This window comes from Pleurodeles waltl, chromosome 1_1 (assembly GCF_031143425.1).
Source record: "Pleurodeles waltl isolate 20211129_DDA chromosome 1_1, aPleWal1.hap1.20221129, whole genome shotgun sequence".
In the NCBI taxonomy this organism is placed as follows: domain Eukaryota; kingdom Metazoa; phylum Chordata; class Amphibia; order Caudata; family Salamandridae; genus Pleurodeles; species Pleurodeles waltl.
In genome coordinates this window covers 833,025,935-833,042,179 of record NC_090436.1, presented here as the reverse complement: position 1 = coordinate 833,042,179, position 16,245 = coordinate 833,025,935, and the positions used below count along the sequence as shown (strand labels likewise).

The 16,245-nt window shown below is 41.1% G+C and overlaps 1 protein-coding gene across 1 annotated transcript in view; it reads left to right on the top strand.

Moving 5' to 3' along the window:
* The window catches only part of CEMIP2 (cell migration inducing hyaluronidase 2), a 371,877-nt gene that overhangs the window by 284,745 nt on the left and 70,887 nt on the right, over nucleotides 1-16,245 (top strand). Inside the window, exons 16-17 of the mRNA XM_069228897.1 lie at nucleotides 5,903-6,080; nucleotides 15,754-15,969. Of these exons, the coding sequence (XP_069084998.1) occupies nucleotides 5,903-6,080; nucleotides 15,754-15,969 (394 nt within the window). The remainder of the gene's footprint in view (nucleotides 1-5,902; nucleotides 6,081-15,753; nucleotides 15,970-16,245) is intronic.

The following is a 16,245-nucleotide window of genomic DNA, read 5'->3' as shown; positions in this document are numbered from 1 at the left end:
TGAAGTAAATTATTCAAAATGAATGGGAGAGGTCACTGCTTATTGGTCGACGAATGATCGCCGATATTAGACCAGAGACATCCGTATTTAACTTTGCCAGTCAGCTTAGTGTCTGTAAAGATGAAGAAAGTTACAGAGGACCTGATTACCACCAGTGGTGTCCCAGCTCTAACCAAGGGAGACCTAATGAAATAACGGTCTTGAGAAGTTTACAAAAGACAAGATAGTTATTTTTGCATGCAAAGATTAAGGACGAGAGGTTTCCAGTCTTTGGAACCATGGTAGGACAAAGCGCACATGCTGCTTCTGCAGTGGTGAATCCTAGGCACTGTCCGAAGATGTGGCGACGCAGAATGAAGTGGGCGAGTGTGAAGCTCCATGAGGATTCTGTCTTGGAGGTATTGACAGCCAGAGCCTTAGAAAGTGTGGAGCGAGAGTGTTTGAAGAGTGCCAGATTAGCCATGGGTAACCAGTGAAGATTGGTCAGAAGTTGAGAAGTAGGGGCATGGCAGGGAGTATTAAAGATGGTACGGGCAGCAGCATTGTGGACCATATGCAATTGAGAGAGATGATTTTGAGGCGGTGCGAGAAAGAGGGAGTTGCCGTAGTCTGCTCGGATAGAATAGTTGACTCACGGACTGTTTTCTTTAGGTTGATGGGCAGTTAGGGCAACATTTTCCTGAGAAGATTAATATGACAGAAAGAGGTTGAAGAGATATGCATGATGTGAATTGAGAAGGATTGAAAGTGGACCCCGAGTGTCTGGACCTTGGTAGATGGTGAGCATCTGTAATGTGGTCTAGCGGTTAAAACTGTATGGTGGCAATTGGAACAATACAATTTAAGACTTTTCACTCAAGGACTTTAAAATGTCAGATATTGAAATACTGTGGAGGTTTCATCCTTTACAACTTTGGCGTGGCGTCACTCTTTCCTGAAAATACATTTATCTAAGGGAAAAATTCAACTCAGTGGAAAGCAGGGATACATGCTGCATTAATTCCATAATGACAAAATAAAATAAAAGAAAATACACAGAGCCTCTATTGGCCTCTACTTTGCCTCTTGCATGTTTTTTTATCTTTGCTTAGCCATGGATTGATTGCATGCTAGTCACTTGTATTTTATTCTGTATATTTCATACTCTGGTTTTGGTCTATAGAGTGCCCCGGTGCACTTGTGTGCCGGGTCTGTGAGTTAGAGGAAGATTGGCCCCGTAGTACATAAGCAGTCCTATACTAAAGTAGTTAATGTTGTCTATACACTAAAACACCAGGACTGGTGATAGCTCAGTGAGTTACAAAGTTCTTCTCTCACTATTACACGTTTTTCTGTAATATATTCTTCACGCCTCTAGTTACGTCTGTGGTATTTTAATCAGTGGTGTGACTGTGAACCTGGAACCTTGAGAAAAGAGAAAGTTACACTGGCCGTATAACAGAACCATAAAAATGCCACATATAAAACGTAAGCCTTATGAGTATGTATTGGAACCCTTAATAAGCAATGACATGTTCACCCCTTGCATCCACCTAATACTCGCCTTCTACTCCCTCTTGGTGTAGAACGGTTTCTGCAGAGACAGCATTTCAAGAGTGATGCCACATTGCAAGCGGCGCTGCAGCAGGCAGGCCCTGGCGCCAAAACGTTTTGATTTAAAATAACTAAAGCCAGCTGGTGCTTTCATGCGCGCGAAAGAACATATTCAGGTTTTAAAAAAACGAGTTTGTAAAGCATAAGGAATTACTCTAAATAATTCCACTGAGTGTTTGGCTGTATGATTTTTTTTGCGCCGATGAAAATGATCATGTGATAGGTTGCTAATGACTGTTTACGTTTTGCTATGTTGGTATCTGGTTTGAATTCATTTAAAGCTGACCCAGCTTTTTAACATTGCTATTTTAGTGCAGTTATGTTGTTTCTCTGACCCATGTTTCAAATATTTATGTTCAGCAATTTTTATGATACTTCTGTTGAAGAAACACATATGTTGTACTGCTCCCAGAGTACCGTGAGTAGCGTATTTTCGTTTACTAATTTTTATTTTAAAAAAATAGGAGAGTTTAACTTGTGGTTTCTCTAGGCCCTGGTTGCGTTTTTTTGTGTTTTACAGCAGTTAAAGTGCGAAGTTAGTGTGCAAATTCGGATTTTCAGTGCTGATTGGGCCTACCGAGGTCTCTCCAAAATTGTCTCGGGAGTATTTTTCGTCTTGTTGGCTTGGCTTACTCGCCGCTTCGGGGATTTTACTGAATTAGTGACTAGAAACACGAACCTACATCATTGTTAAGTGTGTGCTTTGTCATTAAGGTGCATAAAAGATGAATGACTGTTAATTTTGAGGTTGATGCTGACCAGATGCTTGTAGCATTAATAGAGCCGCAGGAGTGGTATTGATCTTATATAACAGGAACTTTGCAGCACAAGTCTGTTGTCCAAAATCATACTGTTTGTTAGAAATGGGGTCTCAAGTTGGCAGTTTGCACCCTGTCCAAGTAGGGACCCTCACTCTAGTCATGGTAAGGAAGTCACACCTAATATAACCCCTGTTCACCCTGTGGTAGCTTGGCCCAAGCAGTCAGGCTTATCTCAGAGGCATTGTGTTATTTGTACCCACATGCAGTAACACAGTGAAAACACTACAAGCCATACCAGTTAAAAAAATAGGCAGTATTTATCTATGTAAAACAAAAACAAAAATGAAATAGATCCAACATACACAAGCAAAGATGTGAAGTTTTAAAGATTAAATCCCAATAAAGCACTTAGAAATACAGTAGCTCCAACTGGTGCTATCACGGCGTCGTGACTGAGTCATTCCCAACAGTCCAAAGCCACTCACAAAGGAGTGCTGTGCCAGTCACAGGGACCGCAGGTACAGTACCTTAGAAACGAGGCAGAGTCAAAGACATGGCATGGAGTTGGGGAGGTGAGGTGTTGATGGAGCCGGGGTGGCATTGGTCCCGTATTGCTACTGGGAAGGTGAGGCGTCCTATTGTTTTTGAACAAGAGATGTGCAGAAAAGGAAACTTAGAATACTCAAACACCCCATTAGGTCTTGTATTACGATTCAGACATGCACAGGTATTGAACCCTTTTTATGGAAGGTGGCTCGGTCTTGTGATAGGACGCTCAGTACAGGCTTTCGTACTGGGATCATCCGTGCCCAGATTTGTTTCCCATTAGGTCTGTATGATGACTCCAATATATATGAATGTCCCTTCTATGAGTGCTCTGTCTACACTTATACATTTTATTTTATTTTGTGTTTTTTAATTCAATTACTGAAATGGTATGGTATAGGTTTACACAGTGTAGACCAGCTTCAATCTTTTTACAGCTATTAAAGGGGGATGAAGACTTCTTAGCAGTAAACTCTTTTTTTTTTTTTAAATTTGTTGTGAAATGTCATAAAACGAAGCATTTTAAAATTTTAGGCCTATCATGTATTAACTTAATGTATAAAGTTTAATGCACGTGTGTATGTATGTTATGCTTTTATGATATTTTTAATCGAATAAAGCGTTGCTGTCTTGACTTGATTCTTATTACCGTATATAATTTATGGTTATTGGTAACATTTGTTTAATAAAAAGTTAAAATGACACTGTTAATCCAACCAATTGGCCCGAGTCTGAGTCATTTGAGACTTTTTAGTTGCCTTCTTCTGTGTTCTCCATTATGTTTTACTGCTCACCTCCTGAACCCAAGATTTTGCCATTGATTTTTGCATTATTTTTGGGAGGCCAGAGCAGATTATAATCTGGTGTACACAAGCGAGCATCCAAAGACTTTCTCTTTTTTTTTTTCTCACCAGCAATCAGCAGAGCTCTTGGCTAAATTGACATGATCTTTCCGAACACTGTTAGCTGGATGCATCAGTGCAGTATGGTTCTGTACTTAACACCATACTATATGCACCATACTATATGGGCGTGCATATCTCTCTCTCTCTCTTTCTCTGTTTTACCTTACGTTCCCTAGCACTAGAAATTCCCTCATATTTTCCTGCAACCAAGAAACCACGTTTTTATCTTTGTTAGACTTTTTGCGTTTAATCACTATTTACACCTCACTCACATACCGGTTTGTGGGCATACTATGTGCTTTTGTGAAAAACATATGACTAAATAGTAGATAAATGAAGTGTGTTTTTCGATTTTAGTGGCTGTACCACATGTGTGTTACCAGAATTAGGGTTTCCAGATTTAGCAAGTTTGGCTGCGTCAAATAAAAAACAAAGGCATTAGTTTGTCAAAAGACGGGCCAAGGGGAAGAAGAAAGCAGTTAAAACATTCAAAATAGCACTCAGAAATTACTTCCTGTAGATTGTCTTAATTTCTTAATAACACGAACTCTTAAGGAAATCATCATTTTCACTACTTCTTTTCCTTACTATTTTTCTGAAGGGAAATGACGATGAATGGAGCATAGCAGTACTGTTTGCTGCTTTGTGTTGTCAAGCATTTGTTGCAACACTGCAGTAAGACAGCCATAAAGCATTCCAATGTGTGGAAAAAGCTAATTGTGTGCGTCAATTTAAATAGTAATGCCCGCATTACAAGTTTGGCAGGCTGCCTCCCCTGCCCGCCAAACTCGTACCACCATCAAGCCGCCTGTGCGGCTTGAACACCGCCGGCCCTATTAGGAGTTCACCGCAGAACCTTAACATTGAACACGATTATGAGCCGGCGGCAATGCTGCGGTGCGGCGGGTGCAGCAGCACCCGTTGCGCATTCCACTGCCCGTAACTCGGGCAGTGGAATGCTCAACGGGGCTGTGCATGGGGGCCCCTGCACTGCCCATGCCAAGTGCATGGTCAGTGCAGGGGCCCCCGACACACCCATTACGCCACCATTTCCATGGCGGTGGAACAGCCATGAAAAGGCTAGTGGTATGGGAACTCCAGAGGGCAGCGCTGCCTTGGTGGATTACAACCGCAGGGGCTGGCGGCAACCTGGCAGTGTTGGCGGTCCGACTGTGGCAGCTCCGCGACGGTCTTAATGTGGTGTTCGGACCACCACGACAGCGGCAGTCCGACCGCCACCGTGAGTCTGGCAGTCTCAAGACCGCCAGACTCAAAATGAGGACCTAAGTCCTTGAGTCTCTACATGTTTTAACACTTAAAATCAACTGTGGTGCACAATTACGTTTTTTCCAGGGCCGAATCCAGATTCATAGAATCTAGAATGGAGGCAATTTAACTATACAATCTGTTTGTGCAAATGAGTGCAAGTTCTGCTTGTATGGTGAACTTTCTGAAGTCTCAAATTTAGCATTAAGGATGAGTTTCTTGGGTGGTCCAACCTGTAAAAGTAGGCATAAACATGCAGATCTGTGCGTGTTTTCTTACCCGTTAGAAGTACCTTTTCACAGTGCAAATGTACCTATTTTTAATCCTTCAATGGGAGTAAAAAAAAAATTCTAGAGTGGATGCGAAGAGAACACCCCTACATAACATGGCTAGAAAGGAACGGGTTCTTCCATTTGGAAAAATATTTAACTGTGAAGTGAAAAAAAATAATAATTTGTGTCATATTTGCAAATAAAAAAATTCAACTTAAAGTTAATTCTGTTTGCGTTAATTTTGTACCTTTGAGTAGTCCTGGCAATCTAGGACGGCTTTTATTTCCCGGGTAGTCATAGAATTCCTTGTGATTAGCATGAATTTCTGAAATTTGCTTCAAATGTGGACACAGTCCAGCTGGAGTGAAGTTATCGACTACCCAAGCTTAACTTTACTTTACCTTTCTAATCATGATTGCAGCCACTGAATGCTAAGTGACAAAGAAGAACACTTATTTTTCAACAATGTTTTAAATATCTGAAGCCTTTCGTTGCAAAAAACTTGAGATGTGATGCTTACCAAATTGAGTTTTTGACATACTGTACATATTTGTAATAGGACCTTTCCAATAAGAGGATTCCAGATATATGATGGCCCAGTGCACCTCACCAAGAGTACCTTCAAGAACTATGTTCCATCACCTGATCGCTTCACCAGCGCCATAGGATTCCTCATGAAAAACCCATGGCAGATCACACCAAAGAACAACATTTCATTTGTGAAATTTGACACCAATGTAAGTTGATCAGTCATGATTAAATCAATATACAGCTTAATGGCCTACGTTCCAGAAAACATAGACTCTCAGAGTTACTGTATTGACAACTTCCCTAAATTATATGTATTCTGATATGCTGCTTAAGGGGCACTGAACATTTTTTCTGAATGTACTGTGCATGTTCCTGTGTAACTTAATTAGACAGTGTACAATATTGGGGTATTTGTTGAGTGGGGTAAGTAACCACCTCAAATAATTACCACAGTCCTTGTCAGGGTGAACCAATGAAGTCACTAAATTAACCTGAGCTCAAACTCCTAGTACCTATGGGAAAAAACAGACCAGATTAATTTAGTGACATTGTGTAACATGTTTATGCAGTACTCACACAGTAATAAAATCTTAGCACAACACAAGAAAAATCCCAACCCAATGTAGAAAAACAGAGTACGTTTTTAATGAATAAAATTACACCAGAATGACAAAAGTACAGTAGTAGAATTAAGGTTATGAATTTTTTATGTTTGCAATGAATTTAGAAATGGTGCTAAAAAGCATTAAACTCTAACCACAGATATCTGGTTGCCTGAGACTGGGACAAAGGTATGTTTTAAGGCCGACTGTGATAGAGAACAGGTAGGATTAGATGACCAGGTTCCTCTTGGTGGGAAAATTATCTCCTGGTGTTGACGGCCTTTGCTGAGAAAAGGCAGTTTGCTGGCGTCGATGAGAGGGGACTTGATGTCAGCAAACGTCGCCATTGGATTAGAGCCTTAGGGGAGCCATTGATTTTCAGCAGACGCTCACATTTTGGTGACCTGTAGGCCTTCGGGGGCCATTGGGTCCTCCTTGGTGATGGCATAGAGGGAGCTATCCGATAGAGTGGAAGCATCCTCAGTTTCGACTGATTCCAACATCAGATAGAGAGTGGAATGTAACGGTAGCTATGACAAGGTCAGACCCAGTGGTGATGCACCCTTTAAGGTCAGTTGGATAGGTGTTCCCAGTCTTCTGATTGTTCTCCAGTGACAAAGTACACAGAAAGTTTCTAAGTCTCAGGTTTTCAGAAGAAGTACACTCCAACACCAGCCAAGGGTCCTGGACTTTGGGGACAGCACTTGAGTCAGGACTCACTCCAGCAGAGGCAAGCAGCAGGGTCCAGCATAGGTCTAGTTGGAACAGGTCATCTAGGAATGCAAGGAAAAGGCCTCTTGAACCTTAAGTTCCTGTAGCTGCAACAAGAATTCTGCTTTATGACCCTTGAAGTCAAATCCTGGACCCTGGGTTACAGGTAAAGCAGATCCAGTCTTCTCAGGTCTTCAGCAGGGACTCTTCTGAATCTTCCTCCGGGGCAGCAGTGTTCTGAGGAGGCTACTGAGGATGCCACATTTATTCTCAGTGCTAGCTTGTGGATGGAGAAAACTCCTTGCTCCTTCCTAACCAATAAACTGCCTTAAAAAAAAGAAAAACAGAACCTTTCTTCCCCTCTGCAGAGCTCCTCTACCTGCCCTAGAGGTGTGGCCAAGGAAATTAGCAAACCCCTCTTCTGTGGTCACTCAATCAGTTTCTGGCAGCAGCTCCTCTCCCAATGGGCCTCATGCCTGACTGAGAAGGTGGACAAAGGAAGGGGGCAGACCCAAGTGTTAGCTACATCTGACTGTGAAAGGGTAGGCCCCCTTGAAGTTAATTACGTTCCTGTGCACTTCCTAGATGGTCAGCCTGCCAGAAAAACATCTTCACACCCAAGGCCTTTGTGTGCTGTCTGTGTGCAAGTTTGTACCTCATTAAGAGAGGTGTTAAGCTCCTGTGTGACAGTTAAAGGTCCATGGGCTTCCAGAGGCTTTAAGCAGATAACGGGTAACTTCTAAAGCTGCAGGTTCTAAATTATGTATCACAAGTCCGATTTTACCAATGAGTTGGGTTTGTAATAAATGTTTTAAAAAGTCCAAAGATTAACTCCGTAGCGGTTTCCTAAGCGGAGATGGCAATTATTGAATGTAATATTGCATTCTGATTGCTTCCCTATGGAACAGCTAACCCTGCTACAGTGAAAAAAGCTTGGAAGGCGTTTTAGCTGTAAGAACATTCTTAACATAAAACCTATACATATTCTACTTTTAAATACCATCCTGTTCTTTGGGCATTCAAGGCCAAATATGTATTACAGGCGTAGAGTTCATATGTTGTGCCCACGTAGTATATTTAGGAGTTTAAAATCTTTTTCAAATAGGTAATTTACTTAGTTCTTAAAGATGATAAAAGCCATAAAATCTCTAAGATAAGTTCAGTGTAGAAGCTATGCAATCTATAGGTCCTAAAAACCATTGCTCATGTAATACCCATCATATTTATGAGCAGATTAGAATATTGTAACCTAAAATGAAGATATTTCTGACCTACCACTGGTCTTGAGACATCATCAAGAAAATGTTGTGTAATAATATGGCTGTGTCTGCATTAGGATTTTGTGCCAATGCCTAGCCTATATTGAAAGTGGTGTATTATGTTAATTTATTTACAAATTTGCTTAAAAACACTTTTTGGACACCGAGTTTATCCACGTATCTTCTGTCTTGCCTGTGCATGGGTTAATTTCTTACAACACAAACAATGCAGTTGAGAAACCAAATTTATGGCACCGAATGAAAGCAATAATATCCAAAAGTAAGTAATAAGAAAAAAATAAGAAACGTAAACTAATGGTACATTAATATACAGCATCATGGGAACTTAAATTACAGTCAATACATAGAAATGTATTGGTAAGCAATTGGAAAACTACAGTAGAAATCACCTAGTAAGTGCAAAAATTACAATTTCAGATTGCAGAGCTGATGCCATAGCTGTGAATCAGCTCCACTGAATAGTCTAAAAATACTCTAGATGCCATTTAGAGATTGATAACCTTGAATCCTTGTAGGGTTCCACTGAATTGCTGGAACTCAAACTGATTCTGTAAGCATAGAGGGGAGAGCCCATGAATGGCTTCTATGCCACACTGGGCTCTTCATCTTATGATCTCTTTCACAGGAATCCAACCTAACTAGTTTGTAAAGACAGTCATGTCTTATCTTAAGCTTCAATGAAGCTTCCAGAACAGTGGAACAATTATATTCTTTATTTTTTATTTATTTTGTACTCCACGCTCATGCCAATTTAGCTGCATGGTAGAAGAAGAAATAAATGTGATGCAATAGCTGTCAGTGTACTGTGCACTGTGCACTGGGGCAGAGTAGGCCACGTTGATCAATGTAAACCAGAAAAAACTGAAGTGCCTTTGTAAATATTTAAGAATTGCTTAAAATTCCATGGAAAGCCGATACAGCAACAAGAACAGATACTTGCATTTTCAAAAAAAATGTTTAGTAAAACAAACTAATGCAGGTATGAAGATACAATTCATGGAAAACTACAAGCAGTAAGTAACAAGCAATCCCCACAGAGGTTATCTGTCTCTAATAAACAGCGAATTACGTTTTGTCTCTGCAACTCTCTTCCTTAAGGTGAAATATGTCTTGAAGAGTTCTAGTCATTAAACTAATTAATTATCTAAATACCTATTTGTAGACGTTCTGTGGCTGGCAGCGTCATATTGAACACATGAAAAAATATAACCCTAGAACAAATATGGGTGGGGTTCTTTTCACATTTAAGTACATAAATGTTGTGTTTGTCTGATGCATTTTGAATTACTTTCCTATTCAGCAAGACAACATGATTAGTAAATTTAGGAGTACAGGTGAGATGAATATTAATAACTGACTAAAAAATAAAGTGAGTGAATTTAGTCCTCAATGCTGAGATTCATATGTAACATGCATGCCACAATTTTGAATACCGGTTCCTGCACCTCAGGCTTCTGTTCTGCCAGTCTCCTTTGTTCAACACAAACAAAAATTCCGAAGGGGAAAAAGCTTAGAATATCAAACTGTTTCAAGTTGATCAAGGACATTTTTGATTCCCAATCTAAAGGTAAATGCTTGCTAGTCAGTGATCTATATTTGCTCCTAGCATGTGTGGTTCTTAATACACATGCTCTGCATATTCCCGCCATGCAGTGTTGGGATCGAATATTATAACTTGTGTTTCGAGAAGTTCTGAGTCATGGTATGCGGTGTGACCCCTCTATTAGTCCACAGTGCACATGGGCACCAACTACACACTAGAGCAGTGGTTTCCAACCTGTGGACCGGGGACCATTAAGGGTCGTCAAAGCCTTCTCTGGGGGCCCGAGACTGCTTAGAAAATTAAATAATAATAGATTAACTCCCCAGCTTGCAGTAATAACTCACTGGGGGGGTCCCCGGGTTCCATTAATGATAAAGTGGGGATCCACAGGAGTCAAAAGGTTTGGAACCACTGCTCTAGAGTCCAAACAATGTGAGGGTAATTAGCTCAACTCTGTTCAGAAAGGTATCGCAAATATAGTGTATCACCCTCTGACACTATCCATGTTGAATAGTTCAGCAACAAACTAGTAAGGTCTCAATTTGTCAGGAGAAGAAGAGGTCTTTATCGTTTATCAGTGATTTATTGTGGATATGTTTATTGCTCCATTTTTTTTTTTTTAGACACTATTGATTTTCTGAAGGCTATTGACAGTGTACCTTGGGGCGGAATCCTGCTCCTTGTAGGCGTGAATGTTAAGTTCCTCTATTCCTGTATAGCACACAAAGATTGTTTTTTTAGTGTGAAACAATATCTATATACCCATCCAGCACATTTGCTCCTACTCAGTATCAGGATTTTAGAACGAACACTGCCGGCAAGCAAGCACCGGCCAGAAGAGCCATCCACTGGCGTATTGCCAGTTTGGTTGGCTTGTTGTTAGGATACAACAAGTTTCATTTTGAGGAAATGGAGCCACTGGTGCAGCACCTCTCTGAGACATAGAGGAATAGAGGTGAAGAGCTCAGGCTGAGGGGTAAGATTATTTACAATGCAAATATCCACTGTGTACTGGGTGCTGCGGATACCGCTTTCCATAGTATTGACACCAGCATCTTGATGCACTGCATGCATGGCTACGCATCTTGGAGTTCAAGTCAGAGGTACAACACCTTTTTAAAATCCTGTTTGACAGGAAACATCTCTTTGGACCCCAAGTAGATGAGATGTTATAAAAAAATAAAAAATAAAGAAGGACATCGAGATAGCAAAGTTCATGACCTCACTACAGTTTGCTACTCCAAAGGGGACTTTTCGCAGGTAGCTACTTGGGGCAGAGCTGAAGACCACACCATACGATCAAGTGCAAATCTATCTGTTTGTAATGAGGCCTTTGATGAGGGAATAAACAATGGGCAGCTACCAAGACAGCAACACCAATGGCAGTGAGACAGATGGCTCTGGCAAAGCAGCCTCTGCTTCTAAACGGCTTGCTGATTCACCAAAGCCCCCACACATCTGGATCACACAACACCTGCTGTCGGAAGGAGATTAAAGGAGTTCTGTTCTATCTGGCAGGAAATTACTTCCAAGAAATGGGTTTTAGTAGTAAATTAGCTGGACCGTTGCTCACACCTGTACCCCCCACCCCTTGCATTCCACCCCACTGCCACATACTCATTCAAGACCACCTCGACCACCTTGAGGAGCTCTCCTCTGAAACAGCGCAATACAGCGCGTCACCACACCAACAAGCCAAAGGCTTCTACTCGCTATGCTTCTTGATCTCAAAGAAAGACTGTGCCCCCTGGCCATTTAGGAGGCCACTAAAACAGTACATCATGTCAGATGACTTTCAATCCTACAGGGTGTCATCCCTCAGGCTCAAACAGCTGAGACCCTGCACCACAGCTTAGGATTCACCATAAATGTAAACCGATCCCACCTCCAGCCGTTCTTGGGCTCAGTGTTAAACGCTGCCATAGGGAAAGCATATCCCATCGAACAGAGGCTGATGCTGCTGCCTCGTTTTCAATCCATCTGGCCACTCACTGTAATAATAATTGTGATGAAGCTCTTTGGAATAAGGGCTTCCTCCATAACAATTGTTCCATACATTACTACATATACACCTACTCCAAAAGTGCCTTACAAGACAGTTGTCATAGGCAGAAAGTAATTAGGAAGATCTTGTGTTGATAAAAGCAGCACTCAGCACCCTCTGCAGTGGTGGAATAGCAAAAATATGTTATTCAACAGGCCTTTCTTGGACCAACTTCCGCAGGTGACCATCACCACTGATGGATGTCACACTGAATGGGGGGCACATCTCACCATCATGACTGTACAAGGTATACGGACTCAAGCATCTGGGTCAACACATCAGCTGGAACTTAGGCCTCAAAGCCTTTTTCAGGCTTGTCTACAACAAGGTGTTCCTCATAAAGATGGACAACATGATTGCCATGAATTACATATAGAAGCACTGGGGAACACTCTCCCCTTAGTTGTCTGTGCTAGCACAACAGAACTGGGACTGGGCAACCTTCATTGAGATCCACTGTGCATTACTGGTAGATTGTAAGTAAATCCCATATAAGACCCGATGGAATGGGGAATTACAAGTGGAAATTGATGGTACCACACAAAGTTTCACATAACCCGAATTCTGCCCTTTTCCCACCACAGACGGAGTCCCTAAGGTTTGATCTAAACCATTTGTTCTCAGAGATCAATACAGTGGGACTGTACAGCTCGTATACCATTTTGGGCAGAAACCTAGGTTGTTGAATAACTTTTAGATGTTCTGTTAGAACTATCTTCTCAAAGTCATAGTAGAAAAAACTTCCTGCACATCATCCTGGTCAAATGTTAAAAACTGAGATGCTATCTAACCTCTTCTGTAACAAGAGCTACTTCTGTTCAGGGCAAATCATTCTGAGCTACTAATATTATTAGAGTTGTAATAGTGAGGGTATTAGACACGATTTTAATAGTAGTCATTATATGCAAGATTACCAGCATTGAGGACCTCCGTTCATGAGGCATGGTTACCAGCAGTATTGAAAAAAATGCTTGGGTATTGGAGAGTTCTTCTGCATCAGTAATGCATAACAACCATACCTACAATGCTACTGGAACCAAGTTAAATATTAGTAATAAGTTTCCCAAAGACATGTGATTTACCACTGGAATATCTTCTTTTAATAAATTTTGGAAATTCAGCCACCTTTTCTTCAAACATCAGCCTATGAGTTCTGAAAATGAAACATTTTTCATCTCAAATACACACTTTTCAATTTTGATTTAGATATACTAATTCAACCAAGCAACAATGTCTTAACATAGTAGGCTGGATTGCACACAGGAGAGCTACTTAAATGTAGCAGGAGAGCAACCAGTAGTTCACGAGCTACTGGTTGGAGAAGCATGTTCTATGGATACTACTTTATGCTAAAAGCTCAATTATGGAGACTCGTTGGTAACACCATAAGAAACATTGTTTGAATGGCAAAATCATCCCACATAAGAAAGAAAGTGAAAGGCAAGGCCTGCGCCAACTGGCGATGGGTTGAAAAGTAGGAACACTTTAACAACAACCATTGCCTGTCCCGACCTTAAACCCGATCACAGGAAGGCAGATAAAGCCAAATTGAGAACCACAAAAAGACAGAAAGCCTATCTACTTGTCAAGGATCGTGGAGCACTAAGAAAGAAAAGTGGCATCGCCCTGTTTCTGCAAATAAGCAAAACACAGCGACAATCTAAATGTCTGACAGTTCTGTTCCCTAGGAAAATGGCTGTCAGTACATATAATATCAATTCAGACTTTTTACCTGAGCAAGGAAGATAGCGAGCTGTCTATGTGTTTAATGATTTAGCCTCAAGAGACATAAGCCAAGAACACTTGTGAAGATTGAGTGGAAACAGCAGAGTGACTTCGATCTGCTTGCTGAAGTGGTTAATGGGATTTTGGCTGCTGGGCAACATTTGTGGACTGGTGCGAAGATCTTTTGGTCAATCCACTTCAGGCAAAGCTTTCTGATGTTCGCCTACTTGATCTTTCTTTGGCCCAACAGAGCTTTGTTGTATGCAGAGGTTAAAGGCTTTTTGCTCTCACCTTTGGTATTTCCCCATTTGCTTGATCAGATCTCTTTTCAAATCACAGCTTGTAATGCATGATTTGAAGGGGCTTGTGTACATGTTTTGTCCTGCACCCATTATTATGCCATAGGAGGACCTTAACTTGGTCCTCTTGCTGTGCATGCCCTTTATGCTTATGCACAGCTGTTCTTTAAGTTCGTCACCTCTTAAGACTGCCGCCTTCATTGCAATCACTCTTGCACTTAGTGTCAATGAACTGCAGGTGCTGTCAGCACAACAGTTCGTACTCCAGCATCATTTCTCCTGAGAGTGGTGTCGCCCTTCCTTGTGGGACAGTCTTTCATGCTTCCCACTTTCTTCACTCTGCCACAACCCTAGAAGTAGAAAGCTCAGAGAGGCTTCCCGGGCTGTACCCCAAGAGAACCCTAATCTTTTGTATCGATCAGAATAAGGAACACCGGATAGACGAAAATGTTTTCGTTGGAGTCCCCATTAGAAAGAAGGGAGCAATCGCATAATAAAGTTCCGGATCCAATCTGGCACCTTGGTGAATTCGGTGGGTGAGAAATGTTGCAGTTAGAGTATCCACCAGAAAGAGCATAACCGACAATAAGTAATGTATTATTTTAAAGCAACGTTACTTACTTTCAAACGCATTAACTGTTTTTCACAAATTGTGCAATGCCTCATCTGGTCATAGTTTCAAAGTATGCGCTTTATGTACCCCAAAGTGTTCCATTCTGTAAAAATGTTGTCTTCTTTTACTTCTGAGGGTTTTTACGTAAAACTCTTGCTTTGTTTGCCAATAAAAGACGACCTGTCCTTCCGGCATAGTGCTGTAGAAGTTCAGTTCATTGTAGCAACATGTTTAATATTCACATTCATGGTCCCCTACCGCTCCAGCAGGCGCAAACTTTAAAATGGAGACACATTTATGCTAATGAATAGGAAATACAAACAAAATATCAGCGTTTGAATTTATTGAAAAATCTTCTTATAGGTTCCGAGGTGTTCTTACGTCTTATTTTCAAGTGCTTTTTCGAGAATAAAATTGATGCTTTTCTGCTTTGATGTTTGTTCCCAGACGTGTTTCTGTGGTTCTTGTTTGTATGACTTAGGCTGCAGCCCCTGTGCAATTACCAACCGAGCGACCCATTTCCAAATGCAATATGAAAACATCTATGTTGTCATTACAGCTCATGGGAGAGGCCTAGATTTACTGGGTAGTGGTAGCTGGAGGGTAAATTGCACGTGGGCCTGAGACATCTTCTGCATCTGCCCCTGCAGGCACTTTCTATGTTAATGCTGTGGCCGTGCTTAGCATTCAGTAGCTTGAGGCCTGTTTAGATGCTGTGGGCAAGCATTTCACAGATGGCTGTCTATGTGCCCAGGAAGGTACATATGATTTATGTACCTCAAGCTCTTTCTATTTTTATAATTTGCACACACTGATAATTCATGCAAACCTCAGATGTCTGGAAAAATATGTACTACTAATGTTATAATGTGATACAGCTGTATACATTACTGCTATTCAGTAATTGTTAATTTAAGAAACCTATGTGATTAAAGCAAAGACACAAGCAAGCTTACTTTGTGCACCTCTCAGCAGCCCTATATCCTGTTACAAAATAGTACTAATGTATTCAAATGTACACCATATACCAACATTATTCCTCATTCCTTTCTCTCTCCTCAGGTTTCATTGAAGGCATTTTTTGGGAGACCCGGCCCCTGGTTTGAAGATAGCGAGTTAGATGGTGATAAGAACTCCATATTCCATGATGTCGATGGGTCGGTCACTGAGTACAGCGACACCTATGTGGCTCGAATGGATAATTACCTGGTCAGACATCCCGACTGCATCAATATGACCGACTGGAACGGAGTGATCTGCAGTGGCACCTATGCACAGGTTAGAATCGTCAAAGAGATGCAGACGTCAGATTGCGCTCATGACATTCTGTTCTCAAATGTTTTTGCAGTAACCATTGCTTTTTATAAATGTTTTGGAGTTAAGCACTGCACAAAACAGGAACCAGGAATAAGAGGAAACGTTTCTTCATAAAACAGGGTGGAAACATATATATTTGAAAAGAGAAACTCTTACTAAGTCAATTAAATATCATCGCCCTTTTACAACAATCAACAAAACATTTAAGAAAACATTTCGTGGCATACAGAGATCACA